Source organism: Astatotilapia calliptera, chromosome 6 (assembly GCF_964374335.1).
Source record: "Astatotilapia calliptera chromosome 6, fAstCal68.1, whole genome shotgun sequence".
Lineage (NCBI taxonomy): Eukaryota > Metazoa > Chordata > Actinopteri > Cichliformes > Cichlidae > Astatotilapia > Astatotilapia calliptera.
Window position 1 is genome coordinate 38950700 of NC_137427.1, and position 24379 is coordinate 38975078.

General features: G+C 41.9%; 1 protein-coding gene and 1 pseudogene across 2 annotated transcripts; one reads left to right on the forward strand and one right to left on the reverse strand.

The window, feature by feature from the left end:
• The first annotated feature begins 242 nt into the window (after nucleotides 1-242).
• On the forward strand, nucleotides 243-6351 carry LOC113023366 (uncharacterized). Its single transcript, XM_080302507.1, has 4 exons — nucleotides 243-1129; nucleotides 2070-2365; nucleotides 2513-2597; nucleotides 5461-6351. The coding sequence occupies exons 2-4, from the start codon at nucleotides 2291-2293 to the stop codon at nucleotides 5694-5696; spliced, it is 396 nt and encodes a 131-aa protein (XP_080158633.1). The 5' UTR covers nucleotides 243-1129; nucleotides 2070-2290; the 3' UTR covers nucleotides 5697-6351.
• Nucleotides 6352-12693: 6342 nt separating this feature from the next.
• LOC145429343 (lysosomal alpha-mannosidase-like) lies at nucleotides 12694-23989 on the reverse strand (annotated as a pseudogene). Its single transcript, XR_013909566.1, has 21 exons — nucleotides 23875-23989; nucleotides 23011-23113; nucleotides 21849-22019; nucleotides 21579-21772; nucleotides 21010-21142; nucleotides 20760-20904; nucleotides 20023-20222; nucleotides 19772-19892; nucleotides 19196-19275; nucleotides 18757-18866; nucleotides 18433-18591; nucleotides 18066-18159; nucleotides 17648-17760; nucleotides 17203-17321; nucleotides 16639-16740; nucleotides 16359-16446; nucleotides 16168-16248; nucleotides 15838-16062; nucleotides 14516-14665; nucleotides 14272-14374; nucleotides 12694-13231 (listed from the first exon to the last, which is right to left on the reverse strand). The product of XR_013909566.1 is annotated as a lysosomal alpha-mannosidase-like (transcript).
• Nucleotides 23990-24379: the final 390 nt, after the last annotated feature.

The following is a 24379-nucleotide window of genomic DNA, read 5'->3' on the forward strand; positions in this document are numbered from 1 at the left end:
GGGTACCTTAAAAGTGTTTCCCTGAGCTTTTACTTGTGGCTTGAAATCTAAATAAATCGAAATAAATGTGAATTTAAAAAAGCGAAAAAAAGGAGGAGCCCGGAGCTTCGTCTTTCGCTCGGCCTACCCTGCAGTAGCAGACGAACCGTCAGAGACTCGAACTTGGTCGTTAAACTCTGGGGTCTGAATGCTGGCCTCTTAACGCTGCGCACCACACAGCCGGCCAGTTAATGCTATAAAAAAAAGGACATTTATCTTTTGTTCTTCAACAATTTTTTTTTCGTTTTTCTAAATCTATTTAGCTTCTTGTGCAGTATTGTTCCACACAAATGACACAAGGAAACCTAGCTATTTTTTATTGGCTTTCACAAAATGGGACTGCCAATGTTGTAGGTGTTACTGCCAAAGTCTTCCTGCTAGCCGGTGTTGTGCCAAAAAGTGATTGTCTGCCAAAAACTGATTTCCGGTATTTGCCAAAAACTGATTGCTCGTATTTAAACTGCTATAAGTAACTTGTTGGGCTATAATATGTGAAACATATGTCAAATGCATCCCTCATGGATGACACAAAGTCATATTGAGCCACAAACAACATTCGTGTAACAAGGTAGAAGCCGCAATCAGTTTTTGGCAGCGACTTTTATAGAACCTTTATTTATGCAGTTAAAAAAAATCTCATTAACATTAAAAATGTCTTTTGTAAGAGTAAGACAGCAGAAATGGCAGCAAATATTACAATAGTTCTGTAAAAATATTGTAAGTGGGGGAAAAGGACCGGATTGGTTATAATGTGAGTACAATAACACAGAGTTATAAAGATACTTGAAAAAACAGATAATCTTTTAATTCTATATATAACCCCTTTGTAAACGCTGTTCACCGAAGTCTATTTACCAACATACGTAAAGATATTACACATAAAAAATACACGGAAACATTGGAAATCACTTTTTGGCAGGCAATCACTTTTTGGCACAACACCGGAAACCTGCTGGCGGCGCCACTATGTTCTCACCACACTCTTCAGCTTCAGCTTTGTTGCCTCTTTTCGGCACACCTACCTAGTCCCACTCATCCACTTTATCTGCTCATGGCAGATTTCCCCACACTGACCACTCCTTGGATTAAGGTAAATTCAAGCAGGTCATTACAAAAAAGACACACAGCTTATCATCGTATCCTTGTGCAACACCTAAAAGCACTCTGTTCATTTGTTTGCTAGATTAGCCGCTAGCATACACACACTGTGTTAGCGGCTTGTTGCTACACACCTGTTACTGTGTATTTTTCAATGGTTCAGCACTCCTTGGATTTTTAGACAGTAATGAGATCATGTGCACACTCCACAGAGGTCCAGAGTCCAAATGTGACCTCTAGCACCAAACGCTTGCTGCAGCTGTTGGTGTCAGAGGTGACACACAAGGTATCGGTTTTCATTGAGATTACTTTTTCATATAGGACCGTGTATGTTTGGATAGCTTTTTGCCCTTGAAAACTGCCGTTTAATATTAGACATTGTTGTCTAATGTTATAAATGGATTGATCTGAAACGTGTAAGTGTGACAAATATGGAATAAGATACGAAATCAGAAAGGAGGCAAATACTTTTTCACAGCGCTATAGTCTGTAAATGGCCTTCTTTTGGCTATAGTAGATCTTTTACTTGTTCTTTTTTTAATTGTTTGTTAAAATAGTTTTTTCGATCATATTGAGTATAGACGAATGCAACTGTGAGCTTTAGCGATTAGCCCGTTTCAACAGGACCATGATCCTGATGTGTGAGACAGCAGGGTGCTGCCATTGGTGTTGTAATGTGTGATTTAGTTCCTCCTAACATTTCAGTTTGCTTCCAGTATCTATCCTCTGTGATTACTGGCTCTACAGACAGATTTAATAGAAGTGTGTGAGCTATTGGCTCAGTATAAAGGGTCAGTAGTGTTTTCATGTCACCTATCCATCCTCCATTTAGTCACCCAAAGCATGAAGTAAATACTCCTCACTTTTATTCATCTTCTCTTAAATTCAGACAAATTCCCAGTTGTTAACGTTGAGCTGTGTGTGTGTGTCAGTTGCAGCCACCAAGTTGAACACCAACACCAAATCCAACCTGGGTCAGTGTGTGTCAGCAAGTACGACCTGCTGGTCTGGTTTGAGATCAGCGAGCTGGAGCCCACTGGAGAGTGACTATCCACCTGGAGTGTTATATTCACGCACAAGCTTTAAAGGAACCATAAAAATTATCTCCAGGAAGAACATTATAAGTTGGGATGTTGTGTCACCTCCTCCCTCCATGCACAGGTACATCCCAGCCATCGTGGATCACAGTGGAGGCCTGCCCTGTCATGGTACCTACCTGCTGCACCAGGTACAGGATTGGTGCACATGTTGTTTCCTTATTACTCACACAGTGGTAACTGCTTCCTTTGTACACAGTTGAATATCTTATTTTAAAGCGTAATGTTGCTCTAGCTGTGCTCACTGTGATCCTGAGCTCCTGTTATGTTTGCTGCAGGGGATCCAGCGGAGGATGACAGTGACCCTCATCCACGAGAAGGGCAGCGAGCTCCATTGGAAAGATGTTCATGAGCTCGTTGTAGGTGAGCAGCCTACCTTTAGGGTCTAGTCGTACTATACCTCTGTGTAGAAAACAAAAACCCAAAGCACAGAAACAATGTTTTATAGTGTTTGTGTGCTTTTGATAGAGGAAGACAGGACAGAACATCATTAAAGGGACTTGACTTTGTGAGATCACACTGAAAACGCAACACTCGGTTCACTCTGAGATTTTTTCAGTCTGGAAAGATGAATCTGTCGGGCTTTAGGCTGCTTCTCACTTTAAGCAGTTCATGCTGTAGCTGATGGACCAAAAATGACATTTGATATTTTAGACATTCAGCTGCTGACTCTGAAGCCAACAGGCTCTTGAGTGTGGATGATTGTGTTGGTACTGGATGCTGTGATCAAACAGCTGTTCTGATCTGTCTTCATTCATGCCTGTTGTTATTAAGCCTCCTAAGCTCCAAACCTGTAAAAGCAATCTTTGGAGGCAGCACCCTTTTTAGTACTTTGCTGTATTTGTTTGTGATTGTGTGACACTGAACCACAGTGCTATGTATATCCTCTGTAACACTCAGACGTCTCCAGATCAGCATTTTCCCCCTAAGCTGTTTCTCACTATAGAGTCTTTCCTCTGTAGAAATGAGGCCAATGAGGCACCAGCAGAGCGTGTCTGGCTCTCAGTCTGTGGTTGATAGTGCCCCCTGCTGTTAATAACAGGAACAGTGTAACTAGGGCTGGGTATCGTCACTGATTTCTAGAATCGATTCAGATTCACAAGGTCCCGAATCAATTCGATCCACGTTTTGATTCAATTAGATTCGATTTAAATCGGGGAAATTTTGCCTCAGACAGTCAGAAATATTATAATTCAGATCAGTACATTTACATATTTTTTGTATCTATAAAAAGGAAGCTGACACTCGCAAGACTTTGTCAAAGGTGTGAGCATCACAGCAGATGCCTTTGTGTCGAAGTAGCTGAAGATAAAACACAGAAGGTGATTTTCCTGGCCTGGGATTTTATAAAAATATTCTGTAGTACATCAAAAACGAAAGAAAACCATTAATCAACACATGAACATTACCTCTGAAGTTACAACGGTTTTATTACAGACACAGCATTTTGCATAATTTTAAAAAGTTTACATTTGTTCAGAAGCCTATTGAACAGCAGAAATTAGGTTTTCTTTTCGGAAGTAAGTAAAAGGAAAAAAAACATCAGCCGACAGCCTGTAAACAACGGTAGACTTGTGCGTAACAAGCAAGCGAATAATGTAGAAAATAGATTTTTGGACTGGAAACTGTTCTTGAAGTGTACTGTGTGTGTGTGAGAGAGAGAGAGAGAGAGAGAGAGAGAGAGCTGTGCATGAAGTGTGGTGGAAGCAAAACAGCAAAAGTCAGAGTGAATTCATGACGATGTTTTTGTGAAGCTTAGTTTGGATCTTCTTTTGCTGCTGGTTCAAGGTTCAAGGTTCAAGGTTCTTTATTTGTCACATGCATAGTTATACAAGTATAACACACAGTGAAATGTAGCCTGACATGCTCCTCGACATGTGCAAAAATTGGGGGGGGTGTAGAGGAAGAACATTATATATATATATGTACATACATATAGTATATACACTGGGTGAATGTGCAGTAGTAGCAGCAAGCAGGTGAATTCTGTACATTAATATGAATAGACATCTGACTATTTTACAGGATAGACAATATAAACATATTTAAAATTAAAGGAATTTGAAATGTACATTGTGCCTTGGTTTAGAGTGTCTGGAAGAGAGTCCTGTCTCAGTCAATTATAGATGATGTGAGAGGGCGGGTGTGTGTGTTTAGGGCACGGATGGCTTGGGGATAGAAGCTCCTCTTGAGTCTCTCTGTCCTTGCCCGGAAGATGCGGAACCTTCTACCAGATTGCAGAAGTTGGAACAGTTTGTTGCCAGGATGGGACGGGTCCTTCAGTATCTGCGCTGCTCTAGTCCGGCATCTCCTGGTGTAGGTGTCCTGAAGCGGGGGGAGAGCAATCCTGCAGCAGCGTTCTGCTGTACGGATCACTCTCTGGAGAGCTTTTTGGTCCTTCACACAGCTGTTCCCAAACCACGATGTCATGTTCTGTGTGAGGATGCTCTCCACAGCGCCTGTATAGAAAATCCTGAGGATCTTTGGAGAGACCCTGAACTTCCTCAGTTGTCGTAGGTGATACAGGCGCTGCCTAGCCTTTTTGGTCTGGACCTGAATGTGGGCAGCCCATGTCAGGTCTGAGGAGATGTGGACACCAAGATACTTGAAGGACTGCACCCTCTCCACTGGAGCTCCATTGATGATGATGGGCTTGTAGTCTCTGTGCTGACCCCTTCTGAAGTCCACCACCAGCTCCTTGGTCTTGCTGACGTTCAGCTGGAGGTGGTTCGGTCAATATTGTTTGGAGAGAGATCAAACTAACAGCTTTAGAATCAGCGCAAAAAGGGTGTAAACACAAAGCGCGGAGCCGCCGAAACATCGGAATCAGGAGCTGTCGCCTTTCAGCCCCGACCGTGTCCGTGCCGTCGGGTGAGAAAGGCGACATCTCACTGATTCTGATCCGCGGGTCCGCGCTGTGTGTTTACGTCTTTGTGTAGAATCCGTGTACCTGCTCTCATTTACTGTTTTAGCTGTTTGGTGGTTCTTGAAATTTTGTGAGGTTTAACCTGAGATTCTGGCGTTTTGGGCAAAATAAATTAATATTAAAAAATCGATTCAGGATTTTAATGAATCGATATCACGTTATCCAAGCCAGAATCAATTTTTATCGATAAATCGACAAATCGTGAGCTCAGACCATTTTATTTCTTTCTGCATAAAATACAAATCTGCATCATTTTTTAAAAAAGTGCTTTAAGCTGAACTAATTGTCCCTTTTTTCTAGAACCTGGTGAATCACCCTCTCTTCACTGTGCAGAGACTGAGGTTGTCAGCTGTACAGAGCTCAATGATATTTTACAGAAAAAAATCCCCCGAGGTCCACCGAGTCAAGAGCTATCAACACTGGTTCTGTGGACAAAGTCCTGGGAAAGATATACAGTAAATCCCAAAACACGCTGTGCCAAAAAGAATTGGTCCACCCCAAGGATCGGGTCCCCCGACACAAACAGATTAACATAGTGTACGCTGTTAAGTGCCAGGAGGATTGCAAGGATTTATACATCGGGGAAACCAAACAACCTCTGGCGAACACGGAAGAGCTACCTCGTCAGGCCAGGACTCTGCAGTCTATTTACACCTACAGGCCAGTGGACACTCTTTCAATGATGAGGATGTAACATCCTGGACAGGGAGGAACACTGGTTTGAGCGCGGAGTCAAGGAGGACATTTACATGAAAAGGAAAAGACCATCTCTGAATCGAGGAGGGGGCCTAAGGGTTCATCTGTCAGCATCTTACAATGCTGTGATTGCAGCCATTCCCCAAATCTCTGTGAATGGTATTCATGGCCATTGATCAGTGGGTTTTGGTCAGTGGTTGTTGATGAATGGTCATGAGAGTTTGCATAATTAAGATTAAAGAACTGACCTCCCAGCCCATTGTTCCTTGAGTGGGCTGGTTTCAGTCATTATGCAAATGTACTGTTTATAAGGTTGGGGAAACCTGCAGTCAGCTGAGACTGAAGAAGTCACTTGGATGAGTGACGAAACATTTCTCCCACAAAACGCTACGTCCAGATGAACAGAATCAACTTTTAGAGGTCTCATTTCAGTTGTCTCAATGCACTTTATACTGTAAATTAAAAAGCCTACAATAAACAGTGGCAGCAGTTGGCTATTGTCTCTGAAAACAGGGTTAACTGGGCGCGCCCCTTATTCCACTGAAAACTGTAGCACATCTTAATTTCATAGCCTCGTCTGCATTCGATTAAAAATCACTTCAAGCTGAGTCGCCTGCAGCTTTATCTGGCTGGGTGCACATGGGCATTATGGATAAATCCCTGGTTTTTAACAGGAGGTTAAAATGTCACTGGCTCTGCTTTCAGTATTCTGAGATCAGTTACAATCTGCTTTTTGCATGGAAACAGGACTAGCATTAGCAATAAACATGGTTCTTGTCATCGTGATAGATAAGTTACAATGTTGATTCTTAGGACTCTTTAGCACATGAATAAGGAAAGCCTTGACAGCAGACAGTGGGACTCCTGCCATATTCTGTTTAACCACACAGGCAAGTTGAACAGTTACAGGTGCAGCCAGTATTTTATTTTTAATATATTTAAATTATCTTTGTAAATCAAGTTGCAGGCCTGGTTTTCTGAACTCATTAATGATTATTTTGAGATATTTGGCCCTCACAGGACAGACACCATACAAACATATGCTTTTAAAGATGATGATGGATTAGTGTAGATTCAAAAGAGCAACGTATTTAAAATCAGCTCTGGTTTAATTATCTGTAGCAACACTATGAGTCCATACAACACTGAAGGGGAAACGTTTTGGCAAAATAAATACTTGTACATGTGTACATTTAGGTAGTAATACAGTTCTATCTGTGCTGAGGTATTTTGACAGTGATCTGTTATTATAAATTCTAGTGCCATCCAATAATTAGCCATAGTGCATGAATGTAGATTGTGCCTGACTTTTTAACTGCACTCCTTTCTGAGTGTATCCAGTATGTAAATATAAATGATTACCTGGCACAATGGTCTGCTGTAAGGTGGAGTTATGACGTCCCAGCTTGTTCTGGGCTTCACAGTAATAATGCCCACTGTGTTCAGGTCTGAACTTGGTGACGGTGAAGTTCTGTCCAAATGCTTTCGGTAAATTTCCATCCTCCTTGTACAAGGTGTAGTTAGCTGCTGGGTTAGCATCACTGCTACAGGTCAGAGTGACTGAACTGCCCTCCACTATCTCAGCAGAGGGGCTCACTGACACAGTGGGAAGCCTTGGACCATCTAGGAAACATGTAAAAAAGTCAAATCAAAATCACTCCTATAACCCTAAAAAGTATTACTTTGAAAGTTTTGGACAAAAAAAAATACATGCATTTTGTATCGATGGATAGATACTGTTAACTCTCATAGATACTCTTAACTCATTACTCTTAAAGAACTTCATTTGTGTTCTTTATATTAAGATGCCTCACTCACATTTCGCATCTCTCCAGCTGACACTGGAGACTGAGCTGAGTGTGTTTGGTTTCAGGTTAGTTCTTTAGTTTCCCTCAGTTTAGGTTTGTTTGCTCCCTGCTCTGCTCTTCCTGTGTTTTTGCCTCTTTATCACTTGTTTGTTTCTTTGTTTCACTCGCACCCCAGCCAGTACCTGCATTTTGGATCCTTTTCTCGATACACAACACGACTGCTGCCCCAGCCATGACACTTTTTGGGATTTCCTTACCTGGATGATTGAGAAGTCTGATCAATACGTCAACAGAGAAATGAAGTCTAAATAGTGAATATGTCTGTTGTAATGTCAAGATTTTTTTTTGTATGTAGACATGATGGAACATGTCTGCACACACAAAAAACTGTGTCACCAATCTATTATCATCTTGACATGATTGTGAATGAGAAGAATCGTGTGTAATGGCTAAACCCAGAATTATGATTTATATGTGATTTTACCTTTAGTTAATTATGCTCGTGTGTGTGTGTGTGTGTGTGTGTGTGTGTGTGTGTGTGTGTGTGTGTGTGTGTGTGTGCAGACACAGGGTACTTTGATCTCTGAACGTCTGACTTTAAAACTATATCCATCCATTCTCTTCCAACATATCCCTTTTGTCATAGGATGAGAGGCGGGGTTTGACACTATATGATTTAGCAAAAAGCAAAAAGAAAGTACTGAGTAAACTGTGATTGAGAAACACAGAACTTTAATAGGAAAGTGTATTTGGATTAAAAGGGATTATGCTAAAGTGAGTGTGCTAATGAATCTGAATTTAATGAAATGTGAAGTGAAACCCTTTCATATGTGACTGAATGTTAAAATGTAATGGAATTATTAGTGTTAAAAGAAATAGAGAGATGGTGATATGGTGGTTAGACTGGTTTTAACATGGAACACTGAGATAAAACACAGGCTCATCTCCAACCTCAAGCTAATCGTTATTATTATTGTTGTTGTTGTTGTTGTTGTTGATTCTGCTTTTGCTTTTCTCCTCCAAAACTGCTTTAAAATAATCTCCTGCAATTAAAGTCGAAATTGTGGACATTCACTTTTTTAACCCACTGTTAAACAGTAAAAGGATAACTCTGAGTATTCAGTTAGTTTAGTGCAAATAGCACCTACAGGTTACTCCCGTCTTTTAAATTAACAGTCCCTTGGGGTTAACTGTCCAGACCTCTAAAAGCCCTGATTAAAAAGCATGACATAGAGGGGAGCTGCCACGACAGGTGAATATCGAATTAACAGAGATATGAGTGGTTAAACATATGCACAGGACATGACAGAGCCTCACAAGGTGAGACAGGCAAGAAATCATGAACCAGAAATATAAATAAACTCAGAGTCAGAAAAGGAACTAAACTCAAAGACCCATAAACGCTGTAACCAGAAGTGACACCTAGAAGGATGGCTTTCTAAGAAGAGGCGATGTTGCAAGAGATTCTGATTACTCTCAAGCAAGCAGTGCCATTGATGTTCAAATAATTTGATTATTAAAAATTATCAATACAAATTAATTGCTTCAATGCTTATCTGTAATCTTCTTAATGTGTTAAAAGAAGTGAACGCGAGACCGGAAATGTAGGCTTCAGGATCATATATTAAAGCTGATGGAACAATAACATTGTTGGAAAACCATGCCATGGTCCCTGGGCTTTGAGAGGATTAATTTCTAGTTCTCTATTTGTCATTGTCCGTATGTCCTCGCCGATCCGACCTGCTATTTCTACCAGTCAACACCGGATTGTTGTATGACAAACACTGGTGAAACCCTGTTTCACAAGTTAAAGACCGTTTTGTTCTTTGGAAGATGTTCTCCTTTCTGTCCAGGAAACCTGTGAAGCAGTTTTGAAGACAGCACAGACACCTCTTTGTAAATATTTGGGGGTAAAGTTGCAGAGAGAGTTTAATAATAATGATAATGGATTGCATTTATATAGTGCTTTTTGGAGACCCTCAAAGCACTTTACAATTCCACTATTCATTCACTCTCACATTCACACACTGGTGGAGGCAGCTACAGTTGTAGCCACAGCTGCCCTTTGGCAGACTGACAGAAGCCAGGCTGCCATATCGCGCCATCGGCCCCTCTGGCCATCACCAGTAGGCGGTAGGTGAAGTGTCTTGTCCAAGGACACAACGACCGAGACTGTCCGAGCCGGTGTGGGCGTTAGAGTGGGATTAACACAAATGTGGATGTCACATTATGAAACTGTTTTTATTGCACCTTGTAAATAATCTCACTGTCTTTGATTTGATTAAGAAGTCCTGCAGTTGAGTCCTGCTTTTCCTGACAGCATTTATGGACTTTTGTTTATCAGTGTCTTTTCTTTAGACGCTCTTATTTTAAATGCTAGTTATTTGCTTAGTCATTAGGTTTGTGTTTGTGTCTCTGTGTTTGTCATTTCCTATTTTATTTCAATGGTCTCTTGTCTCTGTTGCTTTGTATTTTGTGCCACTTCCTTCCCTCATTACCAGGTGTTTGTTTATTATCCGAGTCGCTGCTTGTCATTTGTCACATCCACTCTCAATGCTGTGTGCTCCTTTGTTCTGTTTCCCTAGATTGCTAGCCTTCCTGTCATGTTTGGGTCAAATCTGAATGATTTACAACTTAAAACACTCATAAATATTGTGTTTTACATGTGATTGCCTCAAGGTATTATGATATCCTGGGCTCCGATGCTTTGGAACAACCTTCCTCTTCATATTAGACCAGCGTCTTCAGTGCAGGTCTTTAAGTCCAGATTGGCTTTTACCTCGGCGGGAAACTGACATCCTTCCTTATTATTTTATACTCTGTTTTGCTTTTCTTTGTTTCTGTATTGTTCAGCACTTTGGTCTGCCTGGCGCATTTTTTAAAGTGCTATATCAATAAACGATGATGATGATGATGATGATGATGATGATGATGATGATGATGATGATGATGATGATGATATCCTGGACACTATGCACTTGAACATATAAACGTGATGATCACCGCTTTCATTGAATTTTGTATGTTTTAATCAACCTTGTTACATCTGTGGTGTTCCCGGTCAAAAGGACCACCATAGAAAATGAATGGGAATCCACTGATGAATGGATAATAAAGTGAGCACTGGGAATGAAAATCTGTAGCTGCAACACCAGAGGCCACAAGAGCACACTCAAACCTCATGATACTGACTCAAGACCACAAAGAAAATTCAATTTGTTTTATCTATTAAATCCATTACTTTTATCTTAAAATTGGCTTTCACTTAAAGTAGTCATACAGATGGCAGTAGTGGTTTTCGGTACATTTTCAATCAAAATTTAAATTACAAGTTAATAATAATAATAAGAATTTTCCAAGACCTACGACCTAAAATTTGGAAGTGAACTCTTTTAGCCAGTTATTGGAGATTATGTATCGGAATTTCAGGAGCAGGACCACGCCTCCAACAGTGACTCCCACCTGTTCCTAAAGTTGAAAGAATATTTGTCCAGAAGGTGATTGTGTGGCGCCAGCAAGCGGGTACGACATGGGCATTGTAAAACTGCCACAGCATCTGCAAAAATGCAGCGAGTGAAATGGTGATTATGTAGAAAAATAAATAATTCTTCAACCTTTAAAATGATGTAAATATTTCTAAAACGATAGGTGACCTTACTTTTGAGATTGCCCTCGTAGGAAAAAACCCCAAACCTTAAATACCCTGAATTAGTTTAGTTACTTAAAGTAGTCCTGAGTTTCTCTTTGGAGAGAAAAAAAAAGCTGTGTCCATGTTCTTCCAGTGTTCTTTGTTTCTTGCACATGTTGCTCCTTCTATCATCTCCACTTATTTATTTTTTTATTCTCTTTTCTCTGGTTTCCTGTTAATCTTTCTCCTCATTTGTTCTCTCCTTCAGTGGTGGAATCTCTGCTGACCTGCAAGACAAGAGGAAAAAGTTCCAGAACAAGAGAAAGAACCAGATCACAGACTCTTCTCAGCTCAAGACCTTCCCCTGCAAGAAGTTCAAACAGGTCAGATTTACTAAACACAACCTAAATACACCATTTTTTTTAACATTAAAAACTCTTAAATAGCGCTTTTACCTGCATCCCACTCAACTGAAGGTGAAGATGGTGACTAGCTGGTGAACATAGCATAACATTTTGGTAATGACTTGGTGGAGACCAAAATGATGCTGTTCTTGTGGCTGCTGGGCATTTAAAGCTAAGAGGCCATCTGTGCAAAAGGCTGCCCACCCCAGGCATGGTTCTGCTCAGAGGGGTTTTCTCTGTATTGCTGTAGGATCTTTACCTTGCCATGTAAAACGTCATGAGGTGACTGTTGTTTAAAAGAAACAAAAAACATAAATAAATTATTTTCTCACAAACTAGGAGTACGTGAAAAGGGTTTCTGCCTGCTTAACATTTAGAACTATGTTTGTGCACAGCACAGTAAAGTGAGAGGAAGAGCAGAAAGCATCGTTACTGTTGCAGCAGCTGACGGAGTTGCTGCAGGTGAGGATCGCTTCAGCACGTCGGGTTCTTTATCATACTGTTGGCACACACAAGTCCCTCTGAATTAAAGGCAGGCAATTACCTAAATACTAATTAGTCCCGTAAAGTCTCGATGTCCTGGGCGGAAAATGAAACGGCAGACTCGTGCTGACGAATTAGTCTTCTCCATAGGTTGCTTTGGCAGGTCGCCACACACTGCTGGTTTCCTGCCAGAGAGAAGCTGAGCGCTGCCTCGGCAGCCACAGCCAAAACATACTGCTGGCTGTTCAGACGTTACTACATCAGAATCAAACAGCTTTCATGAGTATTTCTTTATTTTTGTCTTTCAGGGAAAAAACCGTTTTTGATCATCCGAGGCTTCACATCGCTGCGTGGTTGAAGACACGCTGGAGACAGCAGGCACAGATAACTGTCACTGGAAAAGGTCTGCAGCAGCAACAGCACAACATCTGTTCTAATGTCAGATTATCAGAAGTTAAATGCTGCTTCACTGATTATACACAAGATTTGTGGCACAAACACGAGGGCAGGACAGTAAGGAGGATTGATTTTTATTATTAGCTGCTTCTTGGTAAGTAGAAAAATCTAAGTATACACAACATGGCAGAAATGCAAAGATTATACTTTATTGCACATATCACTTTGTGGGAGACGATATTCTGTTACTGCAACAGCACAAAAAACCCCCACAAATATAAATGTTCTCAAAAATGTTAAAGGCAGCTTTAACAAATTCAATCTTATTCAGACATTCTGTATCAAAGACTGAAGGCATCCTGAAATGACTTTTGCCCAGGTCAGTCCGGGCTACAGCTGTGATCCGATTTTAAGTCGTAGGCAGCGTGAATACAACTTCTCATTCATCTTTTTTCCCCCTAAAAATCCTCACTTTATTAAACCAGCAACGTAAACAAGCCACAGGAATGTCAATATACGATAATTCATCCTATAAAATCTCATGTGTGATTGGCTATCTAAGGTTGACTTTGAGAAGGAACGTTCGGATCTCCATTGGCCTTAAGGTCACTCCCACGTGGACGGGTCTTGAAATGTCTTCAGCAGCGGCTTTTCTCCTGGAAAACAGACACATTATGTGAGCACAACCACAAACGACGCAAAGTGTTTTTGGTTGGTTAATCTTTAAACACACCAGCAGTGACACGGGTCAGTGACCAGCAACCAAGTCTCCTCACAAGGAACAAAATAACATGTTGAGCTCCAGAAACACCTTGTAGTATACATTACATTATGAAGCATATCAATCTGTTTATGACGCTTTATGGCTCCCTGCTGGCTTAATTAGCACCTGCAGGGAAACTGTTAAGTCGATGACTACAATCAGAGATTTAAAAGGCATCCGCAGATTTCTATCAGCTCAGCGCTCCTTCAGTGCATGGTCACCTGCCAGATGTTGAAAAATCCAGATGTTGCCAGTCTTTATATTACTATATAAAATATTATAAATAATGTAATGAAATTGTGACAACAGTAAACAAAGGCCAAAATCTGCAAATATCAGGGAATCCTCACTATGGAAGTGTGATTGAAGAGCAGTGTACTACAAAGCCAGAATAACGGATTACTGAATTATGTTAAGTGCAGTATATGTTTGCAAATAAGTTTCGTATTGAAGCCATACATTAAAAAAAAAAAAAAAAAAAAGAACACTGACTGAAGCGCAGACTGTGCACTTCATTGTCACTGGATTATAAATGTATTCAGTTGGTGATGCAGAAAATGTGTAAATGTTTATATACTTTATTTTGCTGCTGCTACATTTCTTTCACACAGCTGGAACTGCAGCTACGAGCGCACAGAACACGCATCATTTAATCTATTAAATTATTTTCACTTTGATCTGACAACGAACCAAAGTGATTTCCACAGAAGTTCATACCTGGTCTCTGAGATTTTACCACCGACCTCCAAAATGCACAAAGCTCAAAGCAGCTGAGTTGGAATCCATATTAAAATAAGCCCGAGGAGACGACATTCATTGAAATTTAGCCAAGTTTAAATCGAGTCAGACTGGAGAACACATCCAGCTTTGAATCTAGGGTGACGTTCAAAACTGCAGTGGTGAACTAACTGACACAACACTGGTGTCCTGTACCTTTCTCAGGAGTCCAGTCAAAACGTTTCATTTCATCTTTCCACTGATTGGCCGACAGGTTCAACTCAGCCACACCCAGAACCTCCAGAGTTGAAAACAGCTTCTGCACAGACAGGAAAGACGATGGGATTAGTTACAGCAAAACGACATTCCACTGCATTGCAAACGAGAAACGACTGAATGACAGATGACCGTACGGTCGGTTTGAGTGTAACAGGGTTTAAATTGTTTCTGAATGTCTGACCTGCAGGTTGACTGTGACTGGCTGAGAGCTCACTTTGCTCTCTGAGCTCTGGTACTGATGCTCCAGTCTCAGCAGCACTGAGTCTTCATCCCACTGACTGAGTGTCAGCAGGTGGACAGCAGGGGGCAGTGCAGCCAGGAGCCCTGAGAACTAAAAGACAAAGACCCCTCACTCACAGAAACCATGCCTTTAAAAAAAAAAAAAAAAAAGATTATTTAATGTATTCCAACCACATTTTCTATAAAATTACTACATAAAGTTGATATGAATTTCGACCAATTACTGGCTCTGAAAACATGTCAGCAGCAGTTGCCACTAAAGGCAACACAGCTTAGCTCAGTTCCCCTGAGAGCGAGTGAAACCATGTCTAAAAAATGCAAATATGTACACAGCAGGACAGAAATGGGTTATAACCAGCAGCATAGACAGTTGGAGACAATGACTCAAAACAAGCAGCAGACTCTCACAGGAACAGCCTGCAGTTTGTACAGTGCAGGTCACAGCACTGTACAAAGCTTTTCTTAAGCTTACGTACAGGAGTTTAAGGTGTTTGAACAGGAACCTGCAAGATGGAGGCCAGCTGGTTCTTGCACTGCTAATATTTCAAACACAGATCACACTGTTTACTTAGCCTGATAGGCCGAAGGACACTGTCCCAGCTAAACTATGGACACGCACACACACACACTTACACTGATAAGCACTCACTCATCCCCCCTCCCTTTCCAACGCCTTCGATGCTTGTGCCCTACCGGGGATGATAGCAGTCAACTGGACCAGCACAGATGCTGCAGGACCGGATGCGCTGTCTACGCCGGCTCTCTCTTACCCTTTACCCGCCCCTGTTGCTTGTCTCGTGTTTCTATGGTGTATTGATAGTCATGTGCTTTTGTGCTGAGGTGTTTTTTCTGTTATCAAACTGTTCTCCCACTAGGAGCTCAGTCTGAGTGGAGTTTTTTTTCTCCTCCTCTTACCTCATGTAGTGTATTTCGTTGTTTTTTTCCTATCAGCCTACCTTCTGACATGTCTGCCCAATGTGATGTTTGTGTAAAGTTGGTCAGAAGGTTCCTTTGTGAGTGCGCATGCGCCATTAGCGTGCTGCCTGCTGTAACCCCTAATTTCCCTCGGGATGAATAAAGTATTCTGATTCTGATTCTGATTCTGATCACCGTGACTTCTGAAACCCGATTAGTGAAGTGTGTTAATAACATGTCTTTAAAATACATGCAGTATTTGTACAAGTACTGTACGAATGTGCATGTGATTGGGTGAATGAGTAGAAAGGCACTATACAAGTACCAGTCCGTTTATCATTTACATACCTCCAGCTGAGTGTTTGGCTTCAGATCTCCAGCAGTAAACGTAAGCAGCGGCTGCAACACCATCCCCTCTGCGAGGGGGCGGTGCGTGTCGGCAGCAGTCGGCAGGGGATCGAGGGTGAGCAGGAGGCGGCCGCGGACCACCAGCCCGTCTGGGAAGATGCCAGAGATCTCGTTGAGAGGTTCACCAACACCACGGAAATCATAGTGGAGCAGCCGGTGGTGGAGCTGAGGGTGAGGAGGTTGGATAGAGAGACTTTAATAAGAACTCCTTGTGTGCGCTTAGATGGGGTCAACATGCTAATGGTGATGAGCTACGACTTTTTGCCTCACCATGATCTCCAGTGAACCATTCTGGATGCTGCCTCCACCCTGAGAGCGATCCGTTACCACAGTGAGTTGGTCCACATCATCCTGAAGACACACAAGTGAAAGGAAAACATCACTTGTGATAATTCAATGAACTGACAGTGAATGCTCTTTGTTGCTTGTCTCTCCAAATGGAAGCTAACAAACACACAAACCTTGATATAAGCACGAGAGTTGATTGGGTAGTAGTTTCCAGCAATGGGCTCTGACTGTTTCAGGTTCCAGGTGGGCCAGAAGTCTTTCCTGTTTGGGGGGGACGGGACACACACACACTAAGTGTACAGAATTGGATTCTTTTAATGTAAAACTATCACATAACTGTACAGCTGTCTTACTTTGTATATAATCTGTAAAATACCATCCAAAACAACTGCAACAACTTTAAAAGGTTAAAATGCATTTTCCATCATCAAAAAACAAAAAGCAAACTCTTACTTCCTCTGCAGAACTTCTCTGCCGTTGGAATCAGTGTAGAAATATTCAGAGGTTTTGATGCTGGTGTCCAGACAAGTGATCACCTCCTTCCCCAGGCTGTCACTGAAAGGTCAAGACAGCAAGTGTGACGTGGGTTAAAGGTGGGTGGTGTGGGGAGCATTTTGGCAAAGATTCCTCACTTTTCCTTGAATTTATTTCTCTCGCTCACAAAAAAAAAAAAAAAAATGGCTAAAATAGACCTGAAATTATGAGCTAAATCTATTCCCCAGTGGGTGTGCATGGAATCTTATGGTCTAAAATTCCCTCTTTCCATGAATTTATAATCTGACATGGGGAAAAAGATAACGGCGATCTAAGCCAATCACTTGCTATGATATGAGGAAATATTTAGAAGGGCAAAGCTCTGCTACAATATTGCCCCATATGAGGTTTTTCTCCCCTGAAAGATCAGTTGACATTAAGGCACTGAGCTTTTAGAAAGGTTGAAGAGAACAGAAATTTCAACAACCACTTATCTCTAAAAACATCTCCATTACATATGTAGTGTGCACGTGTTAAACTCACTCTATCGGCACAGGTCCCACAGTCCACTCGAGCTCCAGAGCTCTGCTGTCAGCATAGAGACGAACCACCTGAGACACCCAGGGAGCAAACCACTGCCTCACCTCCTGCACCACTGACGTCTGAGGATGAGAGCATTGCAGTACAAAATTAGACGCTGCATATTAGCCTCTAAACAGGGAGGTAAAACATGTTGGCATGTTCATTCTGACACCCACACATATAAAATGACAGCAGCCTATAATTTAGAAGTAAACTGAATAACAGTGTAAAAACAAAGCTTTGCTATGAGGAATCTACGTCTGGATACGAGCAAACATCTCTACCTTAATGATCTCCGTCTTGGCCGTCCGGCTGATGACGAAAGGTGTGGAAGAGTTGGGTCTGAAGATGTAGGCTCCAGAAGGCTGCCTGCTCTCTCATACTTGCTGCTGGCACACATACTGACCTGGCAGTCCACCGCTTTGCCACTAGCATCTGACACGCTGTACGCTGTTCCATTGACCGGCAGCCTGACGGGCCAAGTGACGGGCCGAGCGAGAGGGTTGTACACATTGAGAACTGAATGACAGACAAAAAGACAAGCGAGAGAAAGGCAGCGTGAGCATTCAGTCTTATCTGTAATTACACAGAATGTATTTACAATAACTGTAGCCCAGGTTTTTTAGGCTGTACACCTTGAATACTGTTTGTTCCGAGGATAAATCTCAGAGGGTCAGAGTGTTCAGAATTACATTTAAGATGACATATTGTGGGTTTTTTTATTATGTTACCGGTGGATGGTTGTTAAACATGGTTTAAATGACAGGATCAGTACATGTACAAGTAAGACTTATGAGCCAAACCTTCAGATTTTAAATGCTCACTTTCAGACAGGATAGTGACTCGGGCACGCAGCTGTGACTCTACCCACTTGCTGTTCAAATGTCTTGATGTATCGTCAGTCATCCAGGTAAGGAACTTTTAAAAATTAATTCTGTTCATCTGGACGTAGAGTTTTCAGTGGGAGAAACATTTCGTCACTCATCCAAGTGACTTCTTCCGTTTCAGCTGACCGCAGGTTTCACTGATCACCTTAACTGGGTGGACCATCACATTAGGTTCACCTGGGAGGTTATGGCAGGTTAGCCTTCTTAGACTGTGAGATTTACACCAGTAAAGGGGGACATTTAAAGTTGATGTGTACTGTAAACAAATGCTCACGGGTGAGTATTTAAGGTTTGACTCTCATCATCCACTGGAGCACAAACTGAGTGTCATCAGGACGCTACAACAGACACAGCGGCCAGGGAAGTAGAAGAACATCACATCATGAAGGCCGTTGAGGTTATCACAGTAGATTCGCTCAGCAGACAAGCCGCTGAGAGCAGCCAGACTGTTACTGACTAAAACCTGAAAGAGAGACAACAGTTAGACAAGAAACCTGTGCAAGAAAGTTTGGACTGAAGAACACTTTCTGCTAAAGACATGATAATATATTTTCCTGTACAGAAAATGACAAATTTAGCACAAGTAACTTCTGTTGGGTAAGATAATGTACTGTGAAGCCTGGAGTACCCGACAGTGTTGCCAGCCGTTAGCAAGCTTCCTGGCGTAGTCATTTGCTACGTGTTGCTTTTCTGTGCCCGACACAGCGTCATGGTGCTGAGCCACAGCCATGGCTTTCTCTACCAATGAAAGCAGCCGTCACTCAATCTCTTGTCTGACATCCAATTGGTCTTAGTAACACAAATACAACTTTTAAAGGGTATCCATATTCTCTACCGGTTCACCAATTCACTGTTGTGGGGAGGCTGGAGCCCATCCCAGCTCTCCTACATCCTGGACAGGTCCATCACAGGAGTAGCACTTGAAGACAGTCAACCATTTATGGTCATGCTATTACATGTTAACCTAATACGTAAATCTTTAGACTGTGGCAGGAAGCCAGAGTACCTACAGTATGCCTATGCAGAACCCACTAAGGAGACACAAAAAAGATTCAATCAAATCTTACTCATGGTCTGGCTTTCACCTTCCCCAAAGGGTCCTTTTCCTGGAAGCTGGACCACCAAATACCTCCAGCTGGTTACAAGTCTATTAAGAGGGAAAAAAATGTAAACACAATTTAAAAAGTCACACAGGTATAAATTTTCCACCATTAAACCTATATTTCCACATCTTAAGGTAGTTCTATAGACGCAGGATACCAGTGATAGCTTTATTAAGTGCCAGCTAACAGTGTGCTTCATGCTATATATTAGCATTTATTTGCTTACAGTTCATGTTAAGAGTTAGATAAACTTTGTTTTCACAGAACAAAATTTAAAGCTTGTTAGTGTAATGTGACAATGTTATACTTATCTAGCATATGTCATGCTAACATTCTTAAAGTTTGAATGTTAGCATGCTAACTACCATCTACACTAAAACAATTAAATTTTTCTGAAAGCTCTAAAGTAGTGGGACAGGACTTACAGTTACAGAGGTAATTCTAGAAAAGCAGAAGTTTGAATGTTGTGATGTCGTCGACACAAAGTGTAATGCCGAGCACACTGTAAAATCGCCCCGCACAAAGTAAATCTCAGAGTACCTGCAGGTTGCTGTTGCTGATCCTCTCATATCGCTTCAGCGCTGGTCTGCTTGTAAAGTAGCCAGTCCAGAAATCATGAGCGTCGTCTGCATAGGGGAAGAAATCATCTGTCTTCAATGGCCTGGATAGAAAACCAATGGATTTAGCTGACATTAAAATGCACAAGACGACACTTTTTACAATAGAGTTTAACACCAACAGTGCTGCTAGAACAAGAAAACATTATCCTGCCCCTTTAAAGTTCACAGTACCAGGTGAGGTTTGCTCGGTGCAGCTCCTGCAGGTAACAGGACGGTGTAGAGTAGAGCACGTTGACTTTGCTGCCATTTGCCTGCCGGGCATTTACATAGTGGATCAGCTTGTCCAGGTTCTTGTACCACAGGTTGGCATTCTCATATTGAAAGTCTGAGCCCATGGTCATGATGATGTGGTTGGTCTTATAGACCGTAGACTAAAAAAGGAAGAGGAAATAATGCTTAACAGATTAAACTAAACAAAAAGGAAGAAAAGGGAAGAGTGAAATTAAACAATTCACACATCTCTTCAATCACACACACCTCACACTATTCAAAGCACATTTATATGATGGCTAAAGTGGTGAATGTGGATTATTAAAGGAGGACATTGCATTACACTATCTGTAGATGTCTTTATTATTATGATCATGACAGGTTCATAAAATAAAACCAGACAGGTTGAGAAAAGATTTATGGGGACCTGCATGAAGATATGCTGACATTACTTGAAACAAGAGGTTCCTACTGAAATTTTACATGTCATGTTAGCTAGTCACAGCTGTATATGGGCTGGGATAAAAAGCACAGCATCCCTTCTGCTTCCTCTTTTTCTAAATCAGAAAGCGTTGTTTGATGTCTTTTGATTTAACATGAGCATTTTTTTCATAGTGTTAGTTAAACATGCGGTGTTAAGAACACCACGTGACTGATAAATCAGTGTCTCTGTGCGCCAGTGTGGAGTTGTGTCCAACCTGACTGTTGGCGATGACGAGGAAGCATCCCACCACATCATCAACATTATAGTCTTCAAGATCAGGATCGTCTCTGATAGGCGGGTCACTGCAGAGCTGGTCCCAACAGAAGCCCTCACAGGGTTGTAGCCATTAGGAAGGATCCCTGTTGGTTAACGGGGGCAAACGGTTAAAAAATAATGTGACACCGTCCTGTTGCTGAGTCCAGAAGTCATTAACATAAAGGGATGAAGAAAGAAACTTTGCATACCAGTAAAGAGGTCAGCCATTGGAGGAGTGAGGCTGTCGGAGGCTCTCCATAGAAGCTCCTGCTCCTTATTCCTCATCCTGCGAGCCCGGTCTTGATAGTCTAGACGACCAAAGAAGAAGCCATCGAATCCCATCTGCAGCAAAAGACAGAAAGTTAATGGTTAAAGGAAATTCAAATGGAAAGCCAGTGAACTAAATTGTGCCTTCATGTAATAATGCAGCATTCTGGAAATAAGCCCATTTGATTCATTGCAGAGCAGCAAATCTGATAATGACGATACAGCCAAAAATTTGTAATGAGAAAACGGAGAGTCTTTCTCGACGTGAGTGCAACCTTCTAACTCTAATTAGCCTCAACTCTCTTCTTTAACTGATAAATTCTCCCATTTTAAGTCTCACTAGAAATCAGGCCTTCCTTAAGGTGACCAATTATGCTCATCCTTCTATTCTGCCCTATACTGCTGATATTAAACATGGCCAACGTTTGAAAGTGTGACAGTGAATGAGCTGAGCAATTCTGAAGTGTGACTCGTGCAAAACTCGAAGAATAAACATAAAGAGCTATGCTACCTGTGCAAACATGGAGGCGTGTTCCCGGGCGTGGCCAAAGGGGTCGATGTGCCAGGTGACGCGGGGACGGCCAAAGGCTCCAAAAGTCTCATTAAGGAACCTCAGACCAATGGTCATCTGGTCAATGACGGCGCTGTAGTGTGTGGCAGCCTCGTCGCTCATACACCAACCACCATTCACAAATTCCAGACGGCCTGCGGGAGGAGCAGCTTTTGGTAAGGATGCACTGAAACACTTAACGCAGCTGTATAGTACTGAATGGGTATTTACCTTCATTAACCAGCTGTTTGACTGTCTGCTGCACGCTGGAGCTCTGACTCTTCCACCAGCGGTAGAAAAAGGCCGTCTCCACATAGATGAACCTCCTGTCTTGATTCTTCAACAACTGATCCACAACTGAGTCCAGGATGTACTGACCAGCGTGCTGGATGTCATTACGATCTACGCACACAAATGTGCACAGATTTAGGACAAAAGAGACGTTATTTTGTAACACAGTCAATGCTTCAAGAAGTGGTCAGAATTTAGTTGCTGTGTGTCACAGTTTGAAAAATATTTATTTGCACTAACGTATCTTAACAGCAAGAAAGTATATGTGCTCATCTGCATTCATGCATATGCCCAAACAAACCACCCTCAGTGCAGATGAGTTCTGCTTACATATTAACCCAGACTGGAAATCAATATCAGATGGTAAATAATGGTAAATGGCCTGCATTTGTATAGCGCTTTTCTAGTCCCTAAGGACCCCAAAGCGCTTCACACTACATTCAGTCATTCACCCATTCACACACACATTCACACACTGGCGATGGCAAGCTACATTGTAGCCACAGCCACCCTGGGGCACACTGACAGAGGCGAGGCTGCCGGACACTGGCGCCACCGGGCCCTCTGACCACCACCAGATGATGGTCACCTGCACAACACCTGGCCTTACAACTTACTATAAACAACATGTGACATTAAAATAAGCAAGCTCGACAATCAATTGCACTAAAAGCATAAAACTCTAAAGCAATGAAGAAGTAAACTGTTGCAGTAAACAGTACATTATGAGGCAGCGTGAAATACACGACAGAGTATAAAATGAAACAAAGGTGTTTTAATATCGTCTTCTGATACATTTCAACAGTAGCTCGGGCCACTTCGGGGGTGGGGTGCCCTCGGCCTCTCGGCCTGGGGCTCGGTCACTCTGGCGCAGCTGGCTGCCGGCGGAGCTCCCGGGCGCGTCACTGCAACTCCCCCTGGCTTCTGCTCCGCAGCTGCTGAGTGAGCCCTCATCTGGGACTCTCCTCAGCTCTTTCTGGGACAGTGGCACAGCTGCCCCTCTGTTGTCTTCCTTGGTCTCTTGTGCGAGTGTGAGAGTAAACACAGAGCAGGAGGTTGGCTAATAGCTTCACAGTGTTTTTTCTGTATGTGTCACACTGACCTCCATAGTAGTACTGGTCCACAGTCTTGAGCCAGCCAACGTCATCATGTGTGTGCGGGACCAGGTGGACATTCAACATGCCCGGCTTGGTGGCATGACATGACTGCACACAGACACACACTCTATGAATACAGCTGTACTGCTCTGTCGGAAGAGTCATAATGTCGACAAATATTCACTCCAAAAAGTGATCGTCTGCCAAAAACTGATTTCTGGTATTTACCAAAAAAGGATTGCTCGCATTTAAACTGCTATACATAACTTGTTAGTCTATAATATGTGAAACCTATATTAAATGTATCCCTCATGAATGATACAAGTCATCTTGAGCCACAAACAACATTCCTGTAACAAAGTAGAAGCTGCAATCAGTTTTTGGCAGTGACTTTTATATATCCTTTATTTATGCAGTTAAAAGAAGCTTGTTGACATTAAAAACGTGTTTTAAAGAAGAATCTGGCCAAGAGGACAGCAGATATTGAAAGACATCTAACAATAGTTCTGTAAACATATTTTAAGTGGAAAAAAATGATGGAATTGGTTGTAATGTAAGTGCAATAAGACAGAGTTGAAAAAGATGTAACTTTAAAATGTTATATCTAGCCCCTTTGTAAAGCCTGTTGACCGAAGTCTATTTGCCAACATAGGTAAAGATATTACACATAAAAACACAGGTAGACATTGGAAATCAGTTTTTGGCAGGCGGGCACTTTTTTGGCACAACACCAGCACTTCAATGTATGTGAGCACAGTCATGTGAGTGAAACAGAAAGTAGCGCTAACAGCTCCACTGAGCTTTTTGACATGTACCTTAACCCTAACACATGTAAATAAAATACAAAAGCGCGACATAAAGTAGCTAACCTCGTATCCGCAGGTTGGAACGTCTGTTTTCTTCTCGCCGAGAGGAAAACTTAAAACCACGCTGAGGATAAACAGGAGAGCTGCCCGCCATGTTGGAAAACAACCCGAAAATCATGTGACATCTGTTTATGTTGAGGTGGGTCACGTGACCGTCACCCTGTCTACCGCATCTGACTTGAAGGCACTGGGGAAAAGTAAGCGACAAACCGCGGAATGCGCTCTTCTGGACACACACACACACACACACACACACACACACACACACATATATATATATATATATATATATATATATATATATATATATATATATATATATATATATATATATATATATATATATATATATATATATATATATATATATATATATATATATATATATATAAGACAGCACAGAGGCACTAATCATGGCAGCACAAGAACAAGCTCTGAGCACAAGATCCATAGAGGCTGGGGTCTATCACACCAGGCAAGACCCCAGGTGCAGGCTGTGTAAAGATGC

Coding starts and splice junctions, on each gene's coding strand:
- LOC113023366 (XM_080302507.1), top strand. CDS start 2,291: ATGCACAGGTACATCCCAGCCATCGTGGATCACAGTGGAGGCCTGCCC. Junction 2,366..2,512: donor GTACCTACCTGCTGCACCAG/GTACAGGATTGG, acceptor TGTTTGCTGCAG/GGGATCCAGCGGAGGATGAC. Junction 2,598..5,460: donor TGTTCATGAGCTCGTTGTAG/GTGAGCAGCCTA, acceptor CCTTTTTTCTAG/AACCTGGTGAATCACCCTCT.